The 17,039-nt window shown below is 39.6% G+C and overlaps 1 protein-coding gene across 1 annotated transcript; it reads left to right on the forward strand.

Annotated features, from left to right (window-relative positions):
* Positions 1-7,188: 7,188 nt before the first annotated feature.
* Positions 7,189-17,017, forward strand: ncam3 (neural cell adhesion molecule 3). The gene is made up of 16 exons (XM_040118658.1): positions 7,189-7,556; positions 8,215-8,286; positions 8,416-8,613; positions 8,744-8,881; positions 10,304-10,447; positions 10,667-10,784; positions 11,349-11,503; positions 11,625-11,758; positions 12,103-12,238; positions 12,425-12,592; positions 12,873-12,992; positions 13,564-13,691; positions 13,779-13,947; positions 14,127-14,322; positions 14,471-14,590; positions 15,479-17,017. Exons 1-16 carry the CDS (start codon positions 7,460-7,462, stop codon positions 15,519-15,521), a joined length of 2,136 nt encoding a protein of 711 aa, XP_039974592.1. The 5' UTR covers positions 7,189-7,459; the 3' UTR covers positions 15,522-17,017.
* Positions 17,018-17,039: the final 22 nt, after the last annotated feature.

Here is a 17,039-nt window from a genome sequence, read left to right on the forward strand (position 1 = left end):
TTGCTTTGCTTTCACCTTCAGTCCAGCTCATCCCAAACCAGCTCCATGGGGTCTAAGTCTGGAGACTGTGCTGGTCTTTCATCAAGTGAAGCAACCATCTGGTTCTTTTCTTCTAATGTTTTGGGTCATTATCCCACTGTAGGATGAGCCCCTGACCAACCAGTCTGTCTTCCTTTGTTACCTGCCTTTTTCTCACCATTCTGAAAGCAATATACAGGACTACTTCCTGCAGTATAGTATCGTCCTAATAATTCAATTCAATCGCAAAATCATAACAGAGGTTATCTCAGTGCATTTTACATATAGAGCAAGTCTAGACCGTACTCTTTATAGTTATGTTTACAGAGACCCAATATTCCCACATGAGCAAGCACCTGGTGAAAGTGGCAAGGAAAATCCCCTTTTAACAGGTAGAAACCTTGAACAGAACCCAGCTCATGGTAGGCGGCTGTCTGCCCCAACCGGCTGGGTTGAGAGAGAAAGAGCGTGAGAGAGAGAGGGACAAAGAAAGAGAGAGAGGGGGGGGGGGTAGGAAAAAGAACACAGCACAATACAGGTACCACATAAAGATGTATAATAATAATGAGACTAATAATAAAACTAATAATTATAATAATAGGGTGAATAATAATGCTAATAATAATGCATCAAAGGGAGTAGCTTGCTCCAACACTGCCTTTGTAGAGACCAAGGGTTTGTAATCAACAAAAGAAGGGGCTCCTGTAGGAATCGTTTGCATTAACTTTCAAGGCTCGATTTACTTACACTGCTGCGGGAAAGATGTGAGTTCACCAATTTCTTAATCCCTGAAAAAGGCCTGTTTTCTATGAAATTGACATGATTTTTCAGGGTTTTTTTTTTTTTTTACCTTGGGCAGTTTACCGCTTTCCTATGTACCATTTAAGGTTATTATCTGGACTTGAGCTGCTTACATTTCAATAAAAAAATGGACTAAAGGGGGTGTTTTAAAACACTTCACTGGTAGTGTATCAGTGGTGTGCCGTGCCCTGACCTTTGGTTTCATAGAATAGGTTCTTTCAATAAAGTTCATTCTGCCAGGTCATTTCCAGTGGGGCCTCTGAAATCACTGATGCCCACAGAACCCACGCAGACAGACAGATGTTAGAGGACCATGTTTATCACCTGTCTGTGTCCTCTGCTAATCCACTATGAGTTTCCTGTATGGCACAAAAGGCCAAGAGGAGCAGGAAATACTCCGGTTCACTCCCATTATTAGCTGAACAAATGTGGAGGTGGAGGGGTCTGGCTAAACGCCGGACCAGTCCAGAATAGATGCGACACAGTAAAAAGACACACAATTCATGCACACATGGTGTACAGGAGGACAACACATGTTTATTAGTTGTTTATGGGACAACAATGGTTGGCGTACACAGAGGTTTTGATGACCTCAGGGCGTCTCTCCTACTGTCTTTTCTTTGTATAAATAGTGGGATAAATATAGAAATATAGCAGGCAGCTGCATTGCTGTCACTTTCACACTGATAACAATACAGAAAGTAGAGGAGAAGGGAAGAAGTCCTTTGTTTGGAGTCTGGTCTGCTGCTATTTTAGTCACAGAGATGATTTTACTGACGTGAGCACAAACCATGGCCCTGCGTGCGAGGAATAAGCGGTCCGTGCGTTACTATTATTATTTAAATACTTAAAACTGCACTTTAATACTTACAATACTTTAAGGACCTTAATCCTTGTAATGGTGTATCAGACTTCATGATCAAGTAACACAAAGTCTTTTCCCTGAAATGCCATATTTATTATTATCTTGTGGGGAAATTGCTCTCTGCAAAACAGTCATATAAGTTGTATACATTCAGTATATTTCAGTGATAGGAATAATAAAAAGAGGGCTACAGCAAAGTGTGGCTTATAGTAAGTAAAGAGGAAAAATATTCACACTTCAGTAAAAGTTTACTCAGTGTAAGTCAGTATACAATTACATGTCCAATAATTTTTTTTTTTTTTAAATAGACAGTGAACCGTGCTATTACAGCACTCACATTAGCTACACTGAAGTGTAATAAGATTTTGGGTATGCCCTAATAGCTGTTTGAGTGATCATATAAGCATTTTTCTTGGATTTTACAGACTATAATATCTTGATCTCGAAGATTGCAGGAGCTTGAATGAAAGGCTTGAAAATAATGAAGAGGGAATGAAGAATGATGGGCTATTCTGGCAGATTCTGTTCCACTGTCATGTCACCGAAAAACCTTCCAAAAATCATCTACCCCACTTCTCAGCTTTATTTATGGATACTCTACATTTTAAATCTTTAGCAATAATGTTTGGAGGAAAACACTGTTTAGAGCCAGAAGTATGGGCTATAGGAACACTGTATATGTTGTTTAACTGTTTTGATCACTACTGTTACAAAGTGCATTTGACATATGATGGCTCGACTTACAATTGTGAGATGAGTTAATAGTGTGCATCAAAGACTTTACATCCTAGCTGTGAACAATATTATATTCTCTCTATCTTTCAAAATATTCAAATTAAAACCACCCCTGTAGTGAGTCTTTAAATGACTCTTTAAACCTTTTATTTATAAAATCCACAGCTTTCAAAAGGATTAATGATATTAAAACATTTTACAGCTAATTTCAGTTAGCTTGTGAAGGGAGCACATGCAAGAATAACATACTCTGCAATACACACACTTACAGACTAACATATTCATCCAGCGTGGTGGTATAGGTATTTGGTTATGTCAACCATACTTTGAGCTGGATGGAGGACGTGCATTGGGCATTACACACATACACAGGCGCATGTGCACAAACCATTCTGGTGTCACATGTGCAGGGTAAGCACTGATTATTATCTTTGTGTGTGAGCACTAAATACTTCCTGCATCTTTTCTGTTACAGTAACACTACAGAGTGATGACATGTAAGCACTGCACTGTGGACAATGACACACTTGCTCCTAAGTTTGACTTATTTTCTATGAGTATTTTAGCTTTTAACTTTAACATGAAATACTTCTTATCCTGTCAGCTGTAGGAATTTCATTCACAGTAAATTGGTATAAATTGGCACTGACATGGAAGCTGTTGCGGGATCGGAATAACTGAGATAGCAACATGGTTTCTCAGTTGGCCCGAGTGAAGTTTAATCCCTTTTTACAGGCTCATATTTTACTTCTGTGATAAACCCCTGGAAAAAAAAACTATGAGTCTGTTTCCATCCATTTAGTCTGTCCATCCCTCAAGAACAATATCTCAGACACCACTGATCAGAGTTCATTCTGTGTGTCTGTGTTCAGTCCAGAAATGATCTCGATTGGACTGAGGGGTCACCACACAGGTACACTTGAGGGAGTTACCTGTCTCATTGCTTTACCTCACAATTTTTGAGATGATCATGATTAGCTCAAGAGGCCTTTACAATATTTGTTACATTAGGCGTGTCTCTCGCACACACACTCATGCCAGATGCAGATTAGATTTGGTGATTTATGTCATTTCCACAATTGCCAACAATTTTTTTCAGCTTATTGTGAAAGATGGAAGCTGTCTTGACAAACAAAGCATATCTCAGTAGGAAAAAGTGTGGAAAAAAATGTAGTGTTAAATATAATCCTTTGTTGTCCTTTCACTACACCTATCTAGAGAAATAGCTTTAGACAGCACTGTTTAGTGTGGTTACAGTTACATAAACCACTGAGCCAAGCTTATCTGTATTGTAAAGATACTTGGGGACATGCACACACACACACACAAATAGGTCTGGTTTGTTCGCACAAATGGGAGAGTGAGGGTGTGTCTTCTCCAGTCACGAGAGTCTGTCTCTGTCTCTCTCTCCTTCCTGCCTGTCTCGTCCGCACGTCTTCAGCTGTCATATTATTGTTTCTGTCAGTCTGTGTGTTACATGCGGATGTGTTAGTGTATACATTGTTTTTGTGTCTGTATGTACACAGGCGCAAAAATGTATTATGTAAATGTATTATATTTTTACAATAGACAGTGTATTTTGGGTATTGTCTATGTATTAACAGATGGAATTGAAAACAGGCGCACGGGTACACAGACAATACACGTGTTCTGTCCACAAGCAAACACCCTGTTGAATTGTCTTTTAGCAAATCACTGACTCCTTGCTAGCTGCTAGATTTCTGAGACAGGGAAACTTGCCGAGGACTTCAAATGTGAGCTATTATGTTAACATTTTAACATAAGCTACTAGAGCCAGAGCTTGTAAGAAGTATTGAAAAGCTCACAAAGAGAGAGAGGCACAGAGAGAGGGGGAGTTTTTTGATTATTATTATAAGAATAATGTAATGTGGGGGTTTTGGAACCAACAGAACAACCAATTGTTCTCAATATTTTGTTTATTTATTGGCCACAAAGACAAAGAGAGGACCACTGAATGTTCAGTGTTGTTTGTATATATTTGTGTGTGTGTGTATGTGTGTGTGTGTGTGTGTGTGTGTGTGTGTGTGTGGGTGTCTGTGTGTGTGTGTGTGTGTGTGTGTGTGTGGGGGGGGGTGAATGCAGCTATTAGCTAATACTTGCATAATCATTAATTACTTGCATTTATTTGCATTGGAGTATGCTAAAAAAAACATAAAACAACTCCCAACAGTGTGACAAGTTAAAATGGATAACGGACTAAAAATTGCAGGGAATGTCCATTAAGGAGGATACCCCACCCAACATGTCAGTCGTGTTGCTCATTAGAGAAATTTAATGCTGCATTATGCAGGTTTTTTTTTGATCACTTGGATTAAACTCTTGGCTGTTTGGTTAGCATGCACTCTCTATGCCGGCGTTTGTACTATTTAGCTAATGTTTCACTCGATAAAGATGGTTTCCTTGAAAGAGAAGTGCTGTGGTGTGACTGAGTAAGTGAATTATTCTCTGTGTGGTTTTTGAACCCTTTAACATTAGGTTAAGTGTAGATTTGTCATTTAAATTATTTTTTAATGCACCGTAAACAGGGCACCTGCAGTGGAAATATTTCAACCTAATCTTTCATACAGATAAACTTCCATTTAACCAGTGCAGCCATCTAAACCAAAAATGCTTGCACTTCATTCACATTTTACAGGTGTAACTGGGACTAAAGCATCACAAGTCACTGTTTTGCAGAGTTTAATATCATTTCTACACTTTGCGTAGAAAGGATATATTTACTCTAAAGAATAACACGAAGCAGGCCAAAAAGATGCACGTAATGCCTGCAACACACCTTGAAAATGCAGTATAAAGCCTCTCTACATAAAGATGTTTTAGTATCTTTGTAGTTTGTTGTTGAGTCTTGGGCCTGCAGTGACCCAATGTGGACAGCAGCATCAATGAAAACAGGTCCTTTTTTATCAATTAGGGGAGTGAACAAGAGAAAAACACAGCTCAGACAAATGTGATATAAGCAGCTGCGAGTGTGTGCCCACCCTCGTTAATGGCCCTTGTTAACTGCCCTCATTATGAGCACACTCGGTTCTAATGGGCCATAATAGCACCTCCTGATCATCAACCTGATAGGTGGCCCCTTGGGCTGCCTACCCTTTGATTGGCTGGCTGGACGATGGTGTGGATACACTGATAGTCTATCAAGAGGGGAGGGAAGGGCAGGCTGGCTGTTGGCCAGTGGAAGTTATAGGACCCAGAAGAGGGAACCTTTGACTGGCGGTGGGCACTAACACCACATAGATGAAAGGGTAGTGACGCAGACTTTCTCTCTCTCTCTCTCTCTCTCTCTGTGTGTGTGTGATTGTGTGTGTGCATTTGGGTGTTTCAGTCAAGGAGGTTATTATGTTGACCCTTTTTATCCCAGGCAAGTTTAATCATATAGCATCAAACTTTGTGTAATGACCACAACTAATTTAAACAGTTTTTTGATGGACCTCGCTTTGACATGTCACAGTAGTAAAAAAAACAGGTGTAAATAATGAAATCTAGGAAAGCTGATTTCCAGTTAGCTGCTTCTGTTTCAGGGTGCTGATATTGCTCATGCTGACTCGCTGTCACACTGTCTTACTGGACTTACTGACTTACTGGGACACTTCAATTGAACAGAGTATATATATATGTATGTATAGAACACCTCTTTGGACCACGTATTGAGAGTTCCCATGAGCAGCTACAAAACGCAAGTTCATCACTTGGAATCAAGTCCAGATCTTTTATCTGCTTAATCTGTCATGACATAACGTGGGAACAGGTCACACCCTGCCACGAAATGGATTTTCAGTCAAAGTGAGGGACTATGTATAAAAAGGGCTGTAATTCCTAAACAGTTAATGGCATATTTTTGTTAAACCCCTTGAATTAAAGCTGAAAGTCTACACTTCAGTCTCATTCTGACGGCTTAATTTCAAATTCATTGTGGTGGTGTACAGAGGCAAAATTACGAAAACTGTGTCACTTTCCAAATGTACCTATTTGTATATATATATGTGAATTAGCAAATTTTATGTAACCTTTCATGCCAATTCGAAACCCTTGGGTATATTTCTATATATCGCTGACTTTATTTGAAGTTTTACTTGGATTAAATTTCTTTGAAGTCTATTTTGATTTAACTTTAACTTGACTACATATTGTTTGACTACTACTTGTACTTGAACTATTCTTATTTTTCAGATCACTGAGTATGAGTTGTTTTTCACAGTCAATAAAACATTTTCTTTTTAATAAAGAGGGTGTCACTGAGGTTTGTTGAATTCAACCTCATACATAATGTATGTTTTCAGCAAATGTGAATGTGGCAGTGTGGTGGACTTGGAAGTATATGGGCAGTTTGGTCCTTGTGCTGGAGAAGAATGCGACCCTTTTTAAACGGGAGAGGAAAAAACGATGGGATGATAAAAATATCTCTCTCCATCTTTTATTCCCCTGGGGGCCTGCCTCCCCTTCTTTCATCCGGTAGCCTGGAGAGAGAGACAGGGAGCCGGGTTGAAGAGAAAGGGGAGTGTGAGAGAGAGAGGGGAGGCAGCTAGAAAACAAAGAGGTTAAAAAAACAGAGGGAGACAAAGGACAGGTAGGGACAGTTGTGAGGTAATATAGAGAGAAGTCCTGGGGGAATGAGAGAGGGACGGATGTCACTCACATCATCACCTCCCATTTTGACAATTACTCTGTTGGGGTTAAATGAGGGATGAGAGACTGGTGCTTTCTTGCTCTCTCTCTCTCTTTACCCTACCCCTCTCACATTTCCTCTCATCTCAGCTGTTGTGCCCCTATATAACCTCTGACACAGACCCTCTCTTTGTCATAGTTATCGTGGGCGGTCTGGCAGCAGCAGGTGTTTGCATGTCAGCGTGATACCGAGTTGAAGATATTTGAAGTTTCTTTGCTGTGTAGTAGATTTGTAGTTAGTTTTGTAAATTTTATTAGATAAGCATTTAAACATTCTGTCCAGTTGTGTGCTGACCGGAAAAACAAAACATTCAGACTCAGCAGACCAACTGCAGAGTTTTGATCTGAAATCTTATGGGATTGGTAACCTGCAGCCAGGTGAGCATGACGAACAAATCAGCTCTCCTGAAACTGGCTTTGCTGCTAGTGCTTCTGCTGGGGTATGGCACAGGTAAGATCTTTTGATGTTGTTGAGATTTAGCAGCATAGACAGAGTTGTAATGATATGATTTGATACACACGGCATGGCTGAAGTATTCCAGAAGGCTTCTTAAAGTGTAAGCAGGAAATAACCAATATTTGACAGTTTTTGTCCCAAATAATGTATCCATGCCTGTATAAACAGCGAAAACACAAGTATGAACAGTCTTATAAACAGTTGACACCTTTGTGCATGTGGAAAGGCTGATGGATTATAGTATAGTTTTTCAACAGTATAAAACATAAGATTTAAGATGCATAAGAATTTACAAAGAAACCATGGAACCATGAGCAAGAAAAAACCAATATGCTTTGTCAACTGTTACTCAAAACTTCTCCATCAGCTGGGAACACTGTGTTTAGAGCAATTAGTAGAGTATTATTTTCTGAGGAGAAATGCGCTCTGCATGTATTTCAGAATATTAGTACAGAATAAAGACCAACATTGTATTCCCCATTTCGTAGTAGTTTTTCAGTTAGTTAATTAGAATCACTTTTAGTACATGGACAAGTATTTATTTTATTTTATTTTATTTTTTGGATCAAATCATAGGTGTGGTTCTCTAAATGCCTTTTGTAAAAAGCAAAAACACATACAAAACACAAACAAAACTCTTCTCTTCCTCTAGATGTAAAGATGGAAATCATTACCGCAAAGCAAGATATGCAGGTGGGAGAAGAGATCTTACTGTTGTGTAAATGTGAGTCACTTCTATTTCATTTGATAACTAAAGAAACATGTCTATGTGATACTTTAAAAAAAAAAAAAAAAAAAATCTCCACATTTATTTACACTCCCTCTCTTCCTCCCTTCTTCTCTCCTGTCCTAGTGGGAAAAGAGGGAGATATAACATGGCAGAAGGATGGGGAGGACATTGATGATGAAGAAATCGTGGTACGGTTGGATGAAACCTCCTCTAAATTGGTCATTAAGAAGGCTACGATGCAGGATGCAGGCAGATATACCTGTCTGTGTGTCTATGACAACACACAAGAAGAAAAATTTGAAATAGCGATGTATGTTCATGGTATGTGACAACTGGCTGCACACACACAAACATACTTAAATGGTCAGTCATGTTGCTGAACCTGTATAGGGAGATTTTCTATATAGGTAATGTTGAGCATATGAGCACTAATCTTCTTCTGTTTTGTCAGAGGACCCATCATTTGAAAGCAGAAAAACCTACTATGAGTTTCTGGAGGGCGCAAACGGGATGGTGCCATGCCTGGTGACTGGCAAGCCAGCAGTTGATGTTCACTGGCTTAGAGACAAGAAAGAAATTCCCTCTACTGGTAGGATCAGCACCCAGGGCCCTATGGGGCTTCCCTGCAGTATGAAGGTTATTCTATGGTTACAAAAAGCTTTCCTCATTTTGTAAACTTGCTCAGCTTTTGTGCTGTTTTTTGATTATTACTTACTAAAATAAGTGATGGGTAATGTCGTAATGTTCAGCAGTGTACCTCTCTGCTCCACTCAGCGCTGCTAGATGCCTGACTGAATGGCTGACTGCTGAGCTGGCTGGCTGAAAAGCTAAATGTAAATGGCAGATAATGAATGAATGCTGCTCTCGCTTTAGATCAAAAACTCTCCGCTGCCATCAGTGCAGTTTAATTTTCTGTACCAGCTCAGTTAGATCATTTAGTCTGTCAAGCATAGCTACATACACCCAGAAGAGACATTACAGGTGGAGATAAAGACACCGTTTATATAAATGTATATGTAAAGTATCAGTTCAATATGCAACTGCAGTTCTACACCAAATACTTAATTTACATACAGTAAAAGTAGATAAACCTCCCTTATACACCTGTACAGTATAATTCTAATAATTAAAAAGCAAGTTGGTTATTCTACGCTGTGTGCTTTAAAGCTGTTCTAATCAATATTTTTACAACAATGATGAGTCAAATTATTATGTTTACTTTAAAATAGGTCTTGTGAGGGTGAACCGGGTCAAACAAAGCACCAATGGTTTGCTGCTTGTTTGCCTTTGTGGTTTTTAACTCTTGATTTCAATGTACTGTCATCACAAAATATGCTTAGGTACAGAGGTGATTAGAACAGAGTCCACGTATGGTTCATGGAGAAGCTAATGTGAGAGCTAATAACAGGAGAGTTAAAAAATGGACTTCCCTTTTATGTGGTGGCCTGAAGCATGACCTTAAATGAGTAATGTTGCTCCGCATCTGCTGAATTTGAAAATAGCACTTTTGCTGAAACACCTTGACGTCATGATAATATGTCATTGTTGTGTTCAGAGAGTGACATTGCCCCCAAGTGGCCCAATAAATTGATTAATGCAGGTTTTGGTATCACAAGTGAAAATTTAAGCACTTGCAAACCTTAGATAAAAACAGACCTCAGGTCACCTTTACAGTAACATAGTTTGTATTTGAGTGAGCCCTTGCTTTTTTACCCATGATAAAATGTTACTTTGACATCCTACAGATATATGCTTTAGATTTGTATATCCTGTAACTAATTTTGCTTTTCAAGCAAACTGAATGGATTGAATGTGTACAGAGTTCAGTGTTTCTTTGACTAATTGCCGTGCTGTCCTTGTGATGCAGCTGCAGTGATATCACTGAACATTGGGCTTCATCGAGAAATTGAACTTTTTCTTTTTGTTTGATGTTCTCTTTCTTTACCTCTACCCATCACTCTGTCTTTTGCTGTCTGTCTCTGCATTTCTGTGCTGCTATCTCTCACTTCAGAGGGAGAACGTGTGCGTCAGCTGACTGACAACACACTCCATATTGAAAAAGTGAAGAGAGAGGATGCTGGGACATATGTGTGTCAGGCCCAGATCAGAGGAAGGCCCATCTATCGGCAGCTCTCCGTCTCTGTTGTTGTCAATGGTGAGTAGCTTTTTCAGGTCTATTTTTAATGATGCTGAGATTGGTGGTATTGATGGTATTCTCCCTATTTAGGAACTGGTATTGTCTTTCTGTTATTGTTGTTCATATACATTTTTTATATGTGTGTTCACTTGTGACCCAAAGATCCTTTCTGGATCTGATGTGTGACTTACGTAAACCGGACCTAATTATGCCCTAAAATACAATCCCCTCCTGCAGCTCCTCCTAAAGTGCATGTGAGAGAAGAGGTGAAAAAAGTGATTGCTGGACCAGAAACCAACGTTTCCTTGCTTTGTTTGGTGGACGGTCTACCAAAACCCAATATCACCTGGTCCATGTAAGACATGATTTTATGCATTATGTTGATAATGTACAAGTTTAACAGGGACATTGTAGCTGAGCTGAACTCTCTCTACTTCTTTTACATCATGGCAAAAATCTAAACCCTTTTAAGCCTATTTACTTTTCAGTTAGCTTTTGCATTAAAGTTAATTTATCTTTTATTTCAATTTGCTAAGATGTTTTTCATAAATACTCAATTGTATATTTATTACAAAAGTTGGCTTAAGACAATCAACCATCAGCAACAAAACTGGGTCATTTTGTGTTGGTATCTGGATTAGTGCCCCTGACTCAGTGTTTGCTATGTAGCTTTAGCAACTTCTCTGTGTGCCAGTGCATGGAACAGAACGTATGTGTGCAAAGCTGAAATTTCCTTATCAGCTTTGTTAATGTTCAGTTATATCACTCGTCTGCGCCTCCAACCTTTTCTCTGTCTCGTTCCTCTGGCCTCTTTCTGCTATCCCACTTCATGAAGTTGCGCCAGTAAGTATCTGGCATGAATAAAGAATCATTACAACATCATGCAGTGTGTATTTTCCTCTGCGTTTCCTACTCCCAGGCCGGTGACATTTGACCCCTCACGTCATCTGTTCAACGCGGACCGCAGCCATTTGACTATACGGTCTGTTGCCAGAGCTGACGGTGGGGTGTACATTTGCAAAGGCACCAACAAGATAGATGAGGACAGTGCTACCCTCACGCTTCATGTCTTTGGTTGGTTCAGTTCTGTACCACTTTGACTTGTTACTTTATCCTGTTGTACTCTGGTGACCCTTGTAAATGTGAATATTTCTATACATTTTAATGTCATGATAATTGACATGTTTCATTTCAGAGGCCCCAGAGGTGTTTGTGTCAGCAGAGCAGTTGAGTGTGTCTTCGGGTGAGCGTGTGTCTGTGTCCTGTAACGTCTCTGGCAATCCTCAGCCTGAGCTGTACTGGCTCAACAAGGACAGTGGACACACACTGGTAAGGGTGTATGGACATGACTACACAAATTCACCTTCATGCAGCAAAACTGACACTGTAAATGCAAAAGGATGCCCCCCTTTGCCAGTCATAGTTAATATGATTATGGCTATTATCCACTGCTCAATTCCTTATAAATGTGACTGCTAAATTGACTGTACGTTGATCCTGACAGCACTTAATGTGTGCGTTTACAGCAAAACTTATTCCATTAAATATTTACAGTAATGATGCTGCTTTTGGAATGTGGCCAGATCTCTAGATGTGGAACCTAATGTTGTGATAATCTGTATGTGTCATATTTCTAATATGTAATTGTCCTTTTTTTCTTCGGCCTCCATTAGGACTCTGCTCCTGGTCGCGTCCACGTGGTGGATGGTGTGTTGGTGATAGATTCGATAGCGCCCTCTGATGGTGGTGTGTATTCTTGCATGGCTGTCAGCACCTCTGGAAATGCATCGAGAGATGTCGCAATACACAGTAAGAGTTCATGTCTAGCTTTGTATTTCAGAAAAAAATAAAGTCAAACAGCTGTAACCATGTTTCACACAGATGGCCTTAGTTATAAATGGGACTCTGACATGCATTTATGCTCCTATGCCATTTCCTAACATTTGTTTTTCCTTCCTCAATCCTCAATCCTCCTCCCTGCCTCCTGACACACAGCCCAGCCCGGTCGACCTCGCTACCTGTCAGTCTCACCTGGACCGACCTCAGTCCGCTTCTCCCTTAAAACCCCACCCATCAGTGGAGGAACGCCAATCACAAGTTTTGTCCTGCAGTGGAGGCAGAGTGCAGCAGAACAGTGGAAGGAGGTCACAGTACCAGCTTCAGGTAGAACATCTGCTTTTTCATAGAGGGTTTCAAGTTGTGTGTCATGATTCTCTCTAAAGAAAAAAAGTTGTTGAATCGCTATACCTTAAACTGCTTATACCTTAAACTGTATACTCCCTTTATATAACACATATGTAAAACCATTTAATTTTGTTCATAAGCTGATGTGTCTTTGTTTGTGTGTGTGTGTGTGTGTGTGTGTGTGTGTGTGTGTGTGTGTGTGTGTGTGTGTGTGTGTGTGTGTGTGTGTGTGTATGTGTGTTTGTGTTTGCTTTTGTAGATCCTCTAGCTATCACTGCCCTCAAGTCGTACACTGTGTACACGGTGCATTTGGCTGCCTTGAACGCAGTAGGATTGGGACAGTTCTCCGACACAATCAGTGTTTGCACCCAGGGAATACGTACGTACTACACTTACTTCCAACCCATTAGCAACAAACATTGACAACACACACCAAATTCGCATTTCATTCAGTATGTGTGGTGCATTAACTAGATATACAGTATGTGTGTGCGTGTACATATTTGCACATTTATACATTTGCTTGAATGTATAGATGATGTGCATTTCTTGAGTAGAGTGTGAACGCTAGTGTGTATGTGGTATATATGTCTCCTCATCTGCTTTTCCTTTTCATCTGCTATCATGAATTTTTCTTTTTCCTCTCTCATGCAACCATCATCATAACCTCTCCATGACATCATCATCTGCTGCCTGATGTTCCCTCATGCTGCTGATGACACCATGTAATCTCCTGTCATTCATCCTCAGGAGGTAAAGCGCTCACAGTGGTCCACCAAACTATGAAATAATAAACTGACAGTACTCAGTCAAACTGTATGTAGCCTACATAAATAAGTATAACTAAATCCAATGAGTAGGTGTTAATTATTAATCATTACTGTTAAATATAAATCCGTGGTCATCAGTTGCTCATCAGTTCTTTCCCCTCTCTCGCCTCTTGCCTGTAGGTGAACCAGACAGTCCAGCGTTGTCGTCTGATGAAATGAAAGTTGAGGGCAACTCCTTTTCCATCCCTCTTAAACAGACTGATGACGGTGGATCGCCTCTGCTGCACTTTAAAATACGATACCGAGAGGTAAGAGACTCTTTCAATCTCTTTCTCCTCTTTGGTCCTTTTGTTTCCTGACTTTCTTCCTTCCTCTCCTCTGCTCTCTTTAACCAGGATACGAAAGGGGCTGACTGGAAAGAGATGCAGCTGTCATCCGATGCTGACTCTGTCTCCCTTAAAGACCTGTCTTTCGGGTCAGACTATCTACTGGAAGTCACAGCAGTCAATGTTAACGGTTCCTCTATCCCTGCCACGTTCAACTTCACCATTGCAGAGCAGCCTCGTATGTGGCCTCCTACTTCTTACACCACACACATTAGCATGTTACCCAGAAAATGTGGCTCAGCACTTCCAGTTTACCATAATCAATGAGATTGTTGATACAAATAGTTGTGAGATTAATTACACATCAGCGATGTGTTAGCCATATGTTCATCTAGACTTTGTCATCTCTCGTCGCAGAGAGCAGCCGCAGCATGACCAAGGGCAGTGTGATTGGCATCGTCATGGTGATCTTCCTGGTGGTGTTCCTGGTGGTAGATGTCACCTGCTGCTACAGAAATCGCTGTGGCCTTCTCATGTCCATTGCTGTGAAACTCTTTGGCCAGAAAGTTCCAGGCCTCAAAATGCTCGAAGAAGGAGCGGGAACCACTAATGGGTAAGTCGGTGTGAATGTGAAGAGGAGCATTTTGGAAAAGTCTTTCAGGGAATGTGTGTTTAATCCATGTCTATTTGCACAAAATACTGTGTACGTCAGCAAATTATCATCATTGTAACTCAAACCTTTGTGTGTGTCCTGGCTGCAGAGAAATGAAGCTGAATGGTATGTCCACTCCAAGAGGCAGTATGCAACCGGCAGGGGTTCAGACACTCACCAAGGAGTTTACAGAGGTCACCTGCGACAAAGCCCCCCTCACCAAACACGAGTATGTTAATTCACTCTCACACAGTACACAGTAAGCCTACATGGATATACAGTAGAATGGAAATGAATAATTTGTGGAGACTGAGAATGACCATTTTAACCCCTTCATTGGAGTACCTGCTGTAAGCTGCTTCTTTTCACTCTCTTATCCAAACCGGCTCTCTCCATTTTCAGTCACAGGAATGAGCAGAAACCAAATTGTACGTACTCATAAATAATAGGAGCCTAAAAAAATGACTAAAACCAAAACATTTCATAAAACAAAGAAAAATGCATAATAGAACAGAAAAAAGCCTCACTGAAATTACATACAAAAACTTAAATTGTTCTCACCTAATTAAAGGTAACTTTTCTCAACATGCATACGACCCAGAACTAAAATATGTATAGTATAGTACATTAGTTGCAGTTTTATTAGTTGTATATTTGATGTGTCTTTGCATCATGAGTAGTAGTAGTCATTTTTGTAGTATAGTGATTAATTTGGTAAAAGAGACTATAGGCTTGTTTTACAATCATTTAAAAAAAGCTTGACACCTGTTTATGTTGCTGAAAAACACTCAAATAAAGATCAGAATGACCATCCTCCAACCTTAACATGCAGCCACAGCCTCTCTGACTGTAATTTGTTGTGAAAGTTACTGAAGACTTTCATGGAATCTTACATTTATTTGCGAGCAAAATATCACCATGAACATCTGCTACATGTGTTTGTAAGACAGTCTTACTCTGGCAACATCGGTGCTTGACCTGTGGAACATATAAAACTCTGTCTTATTGCATTTATGTTCTTTTAGACAGTAACATGGAGATCAATTTTTTCATTTCCCTTTCCATACAGTAGTATAAATTTTTATCCCAAAATCTCTAAATTCTTTCTTTCTCACAGGAAAACACAACCAGATAGAGACCTGCCCACTGCCAATGCATGAGGCCAGAAATTGGTGAAACAAGAATCATGAGAGTAAAAAATGTGGAAATCTACTATATAGACAACAACGGAAGCCATCAAACAATCACCCAGTCATAACCACTGACTCAGAACACTCAGCCATCTCTACATCTGATACAGCTAGGGTTTCAGGAGGTAGAGCGGGTCGTCCACTAACCAGAAGGTCGGTGCTTCCATGGCCAGCTCCTCCACTCCGCATGGTGAAGTCTCCTTGAGCAAAAAACCGAAATGTATGAATGTGTGTGCGACTCTTGAATGTGGCATGTAGTGTAAAGCGCTCTGATTGGTCAATAAGACTATACTGACACACTGTAGGAAACGGACTGGTTTCTTCAAAGTGTGTTAAAACTGGTCTTTCTCAAACCTTTTGTGCTTGGGGAGTGAGACACCAGTAGGTCTGTGTTCGGCCTCTCCTGACAGCACTGTCCTCTCCTCGGGCTGAAATCCTCCCAGCTGACATGGACCACAGGCAGCAGGTGGTGCCATTTTGAAGTTTTGTCTGCTCTGATTTAGATTAAAGCTAATTAAAGTTCAAGCTAAACTTGAGAGACAAAATCTCCTTTACAGGGTAATCTTGATGTCTGTATTTTACAGGATAAAAGTTGTTGTTACTATTTAATTTTAAACTTGCTAAATATTTTAAAAGATACACTACATGTATAATTACGGGATTTTGAATGTTTTTACACAGACACAAGGTCCTATTTTACTTTTATTCTTTCTTTAACCATACAATCATTGTCCAGTGTGAAGCAGTTTTTTTTTTAGAATGCAAAATGTGTTTGTGTTAGTGATGTTATTTGAAATCTCTTTACTGGTATTAACATTTTATAAATACTGCATTAGGCTCCTCTTCTGATAGTTATGTAAGGCTAAACATTTATTTTTTTTAGACTGAATAACACTGTATCCTGATATTGACCAGTATTATGGACCACTGGAAGTGCGCTTCAGCTGAAACTAAACTTAACTAACCTTAATGTAATTATTATGCACTGATATTTGTTATTTTTAAGGCATACATGAGAGATATTCATGATGAGAGGCTTTGAATTTGAAGCCATATTTGTAGTCAGCTTTGCTGTTGAGTACTTTTTTGTGAAATAATTTTTTTCATGGTCAGCAACTAGCACTGGCCACTTAGGGGACCTGTAATTAAAAGCAACTTTTATTATGAGAACCTTCTTTTAAAGTACCTGTAATAATAAGCAAATATATACCAAACAAATTGGATTGATATTAAAGTCATTTTATATGTATATATTTTATGTGTCATATTATTATTCACAGTAATCAAATATGTTGCAGCTTTTTTGTTTAGGAGATTCTTTGACATAAAAGGTATGCATATTTGCAAATTACCCGACTATATCAATGAAGTGTTTTGACATTCTTGTAATATTGTATTGAACACTGTATATGGTTGTACATACACTTGCTCTTACATCTTTGTGTTTCATAAAACATGGACTGTAATGGAATGCTTCATGTCTTTTGT

The sequence above is a fragment of the Xiphias gladius genome, chromosome 22 (genome assembly GCF_016859285.1).
Source record: "Xiphias gladius isolate SHS-SW01 ecotype Sanya breed wild chromosome 22, ASM1685928v1, whole genome shotgun sequence".
NCBI classification, from domain to species: Eukaryota; Metazoa; Chordata; class Actinopteri; order Istiophoriformes; family Xiphiidae; genus Xiphias; species Xiphias gladius.

Bases quoted from the DNA above. Each gene is read 5' to 3' on its own strand.
- ncam3 (XM_040118658.1), top strand. From the start codon at position 7,460: ATGGGATTGGTAACCTGCAGCCAGGTGAGCATGACGAACAAATCAGCT. The intron at 8,287-8,415 runs GTGAGTCACTTC...CTCCTGTCCTAG, and splicing joins GATCTTACTGTTGTGTAAAT to TGGGAAAAGAGGGAGATATA. The intron at 11,759-12,102 runs GTAAGGGTGTAT...GGCCTCCATTAG, and splicing joins AGGACAGTGGACACACACTG to GACTCTGCTCCTGGTCGCGT.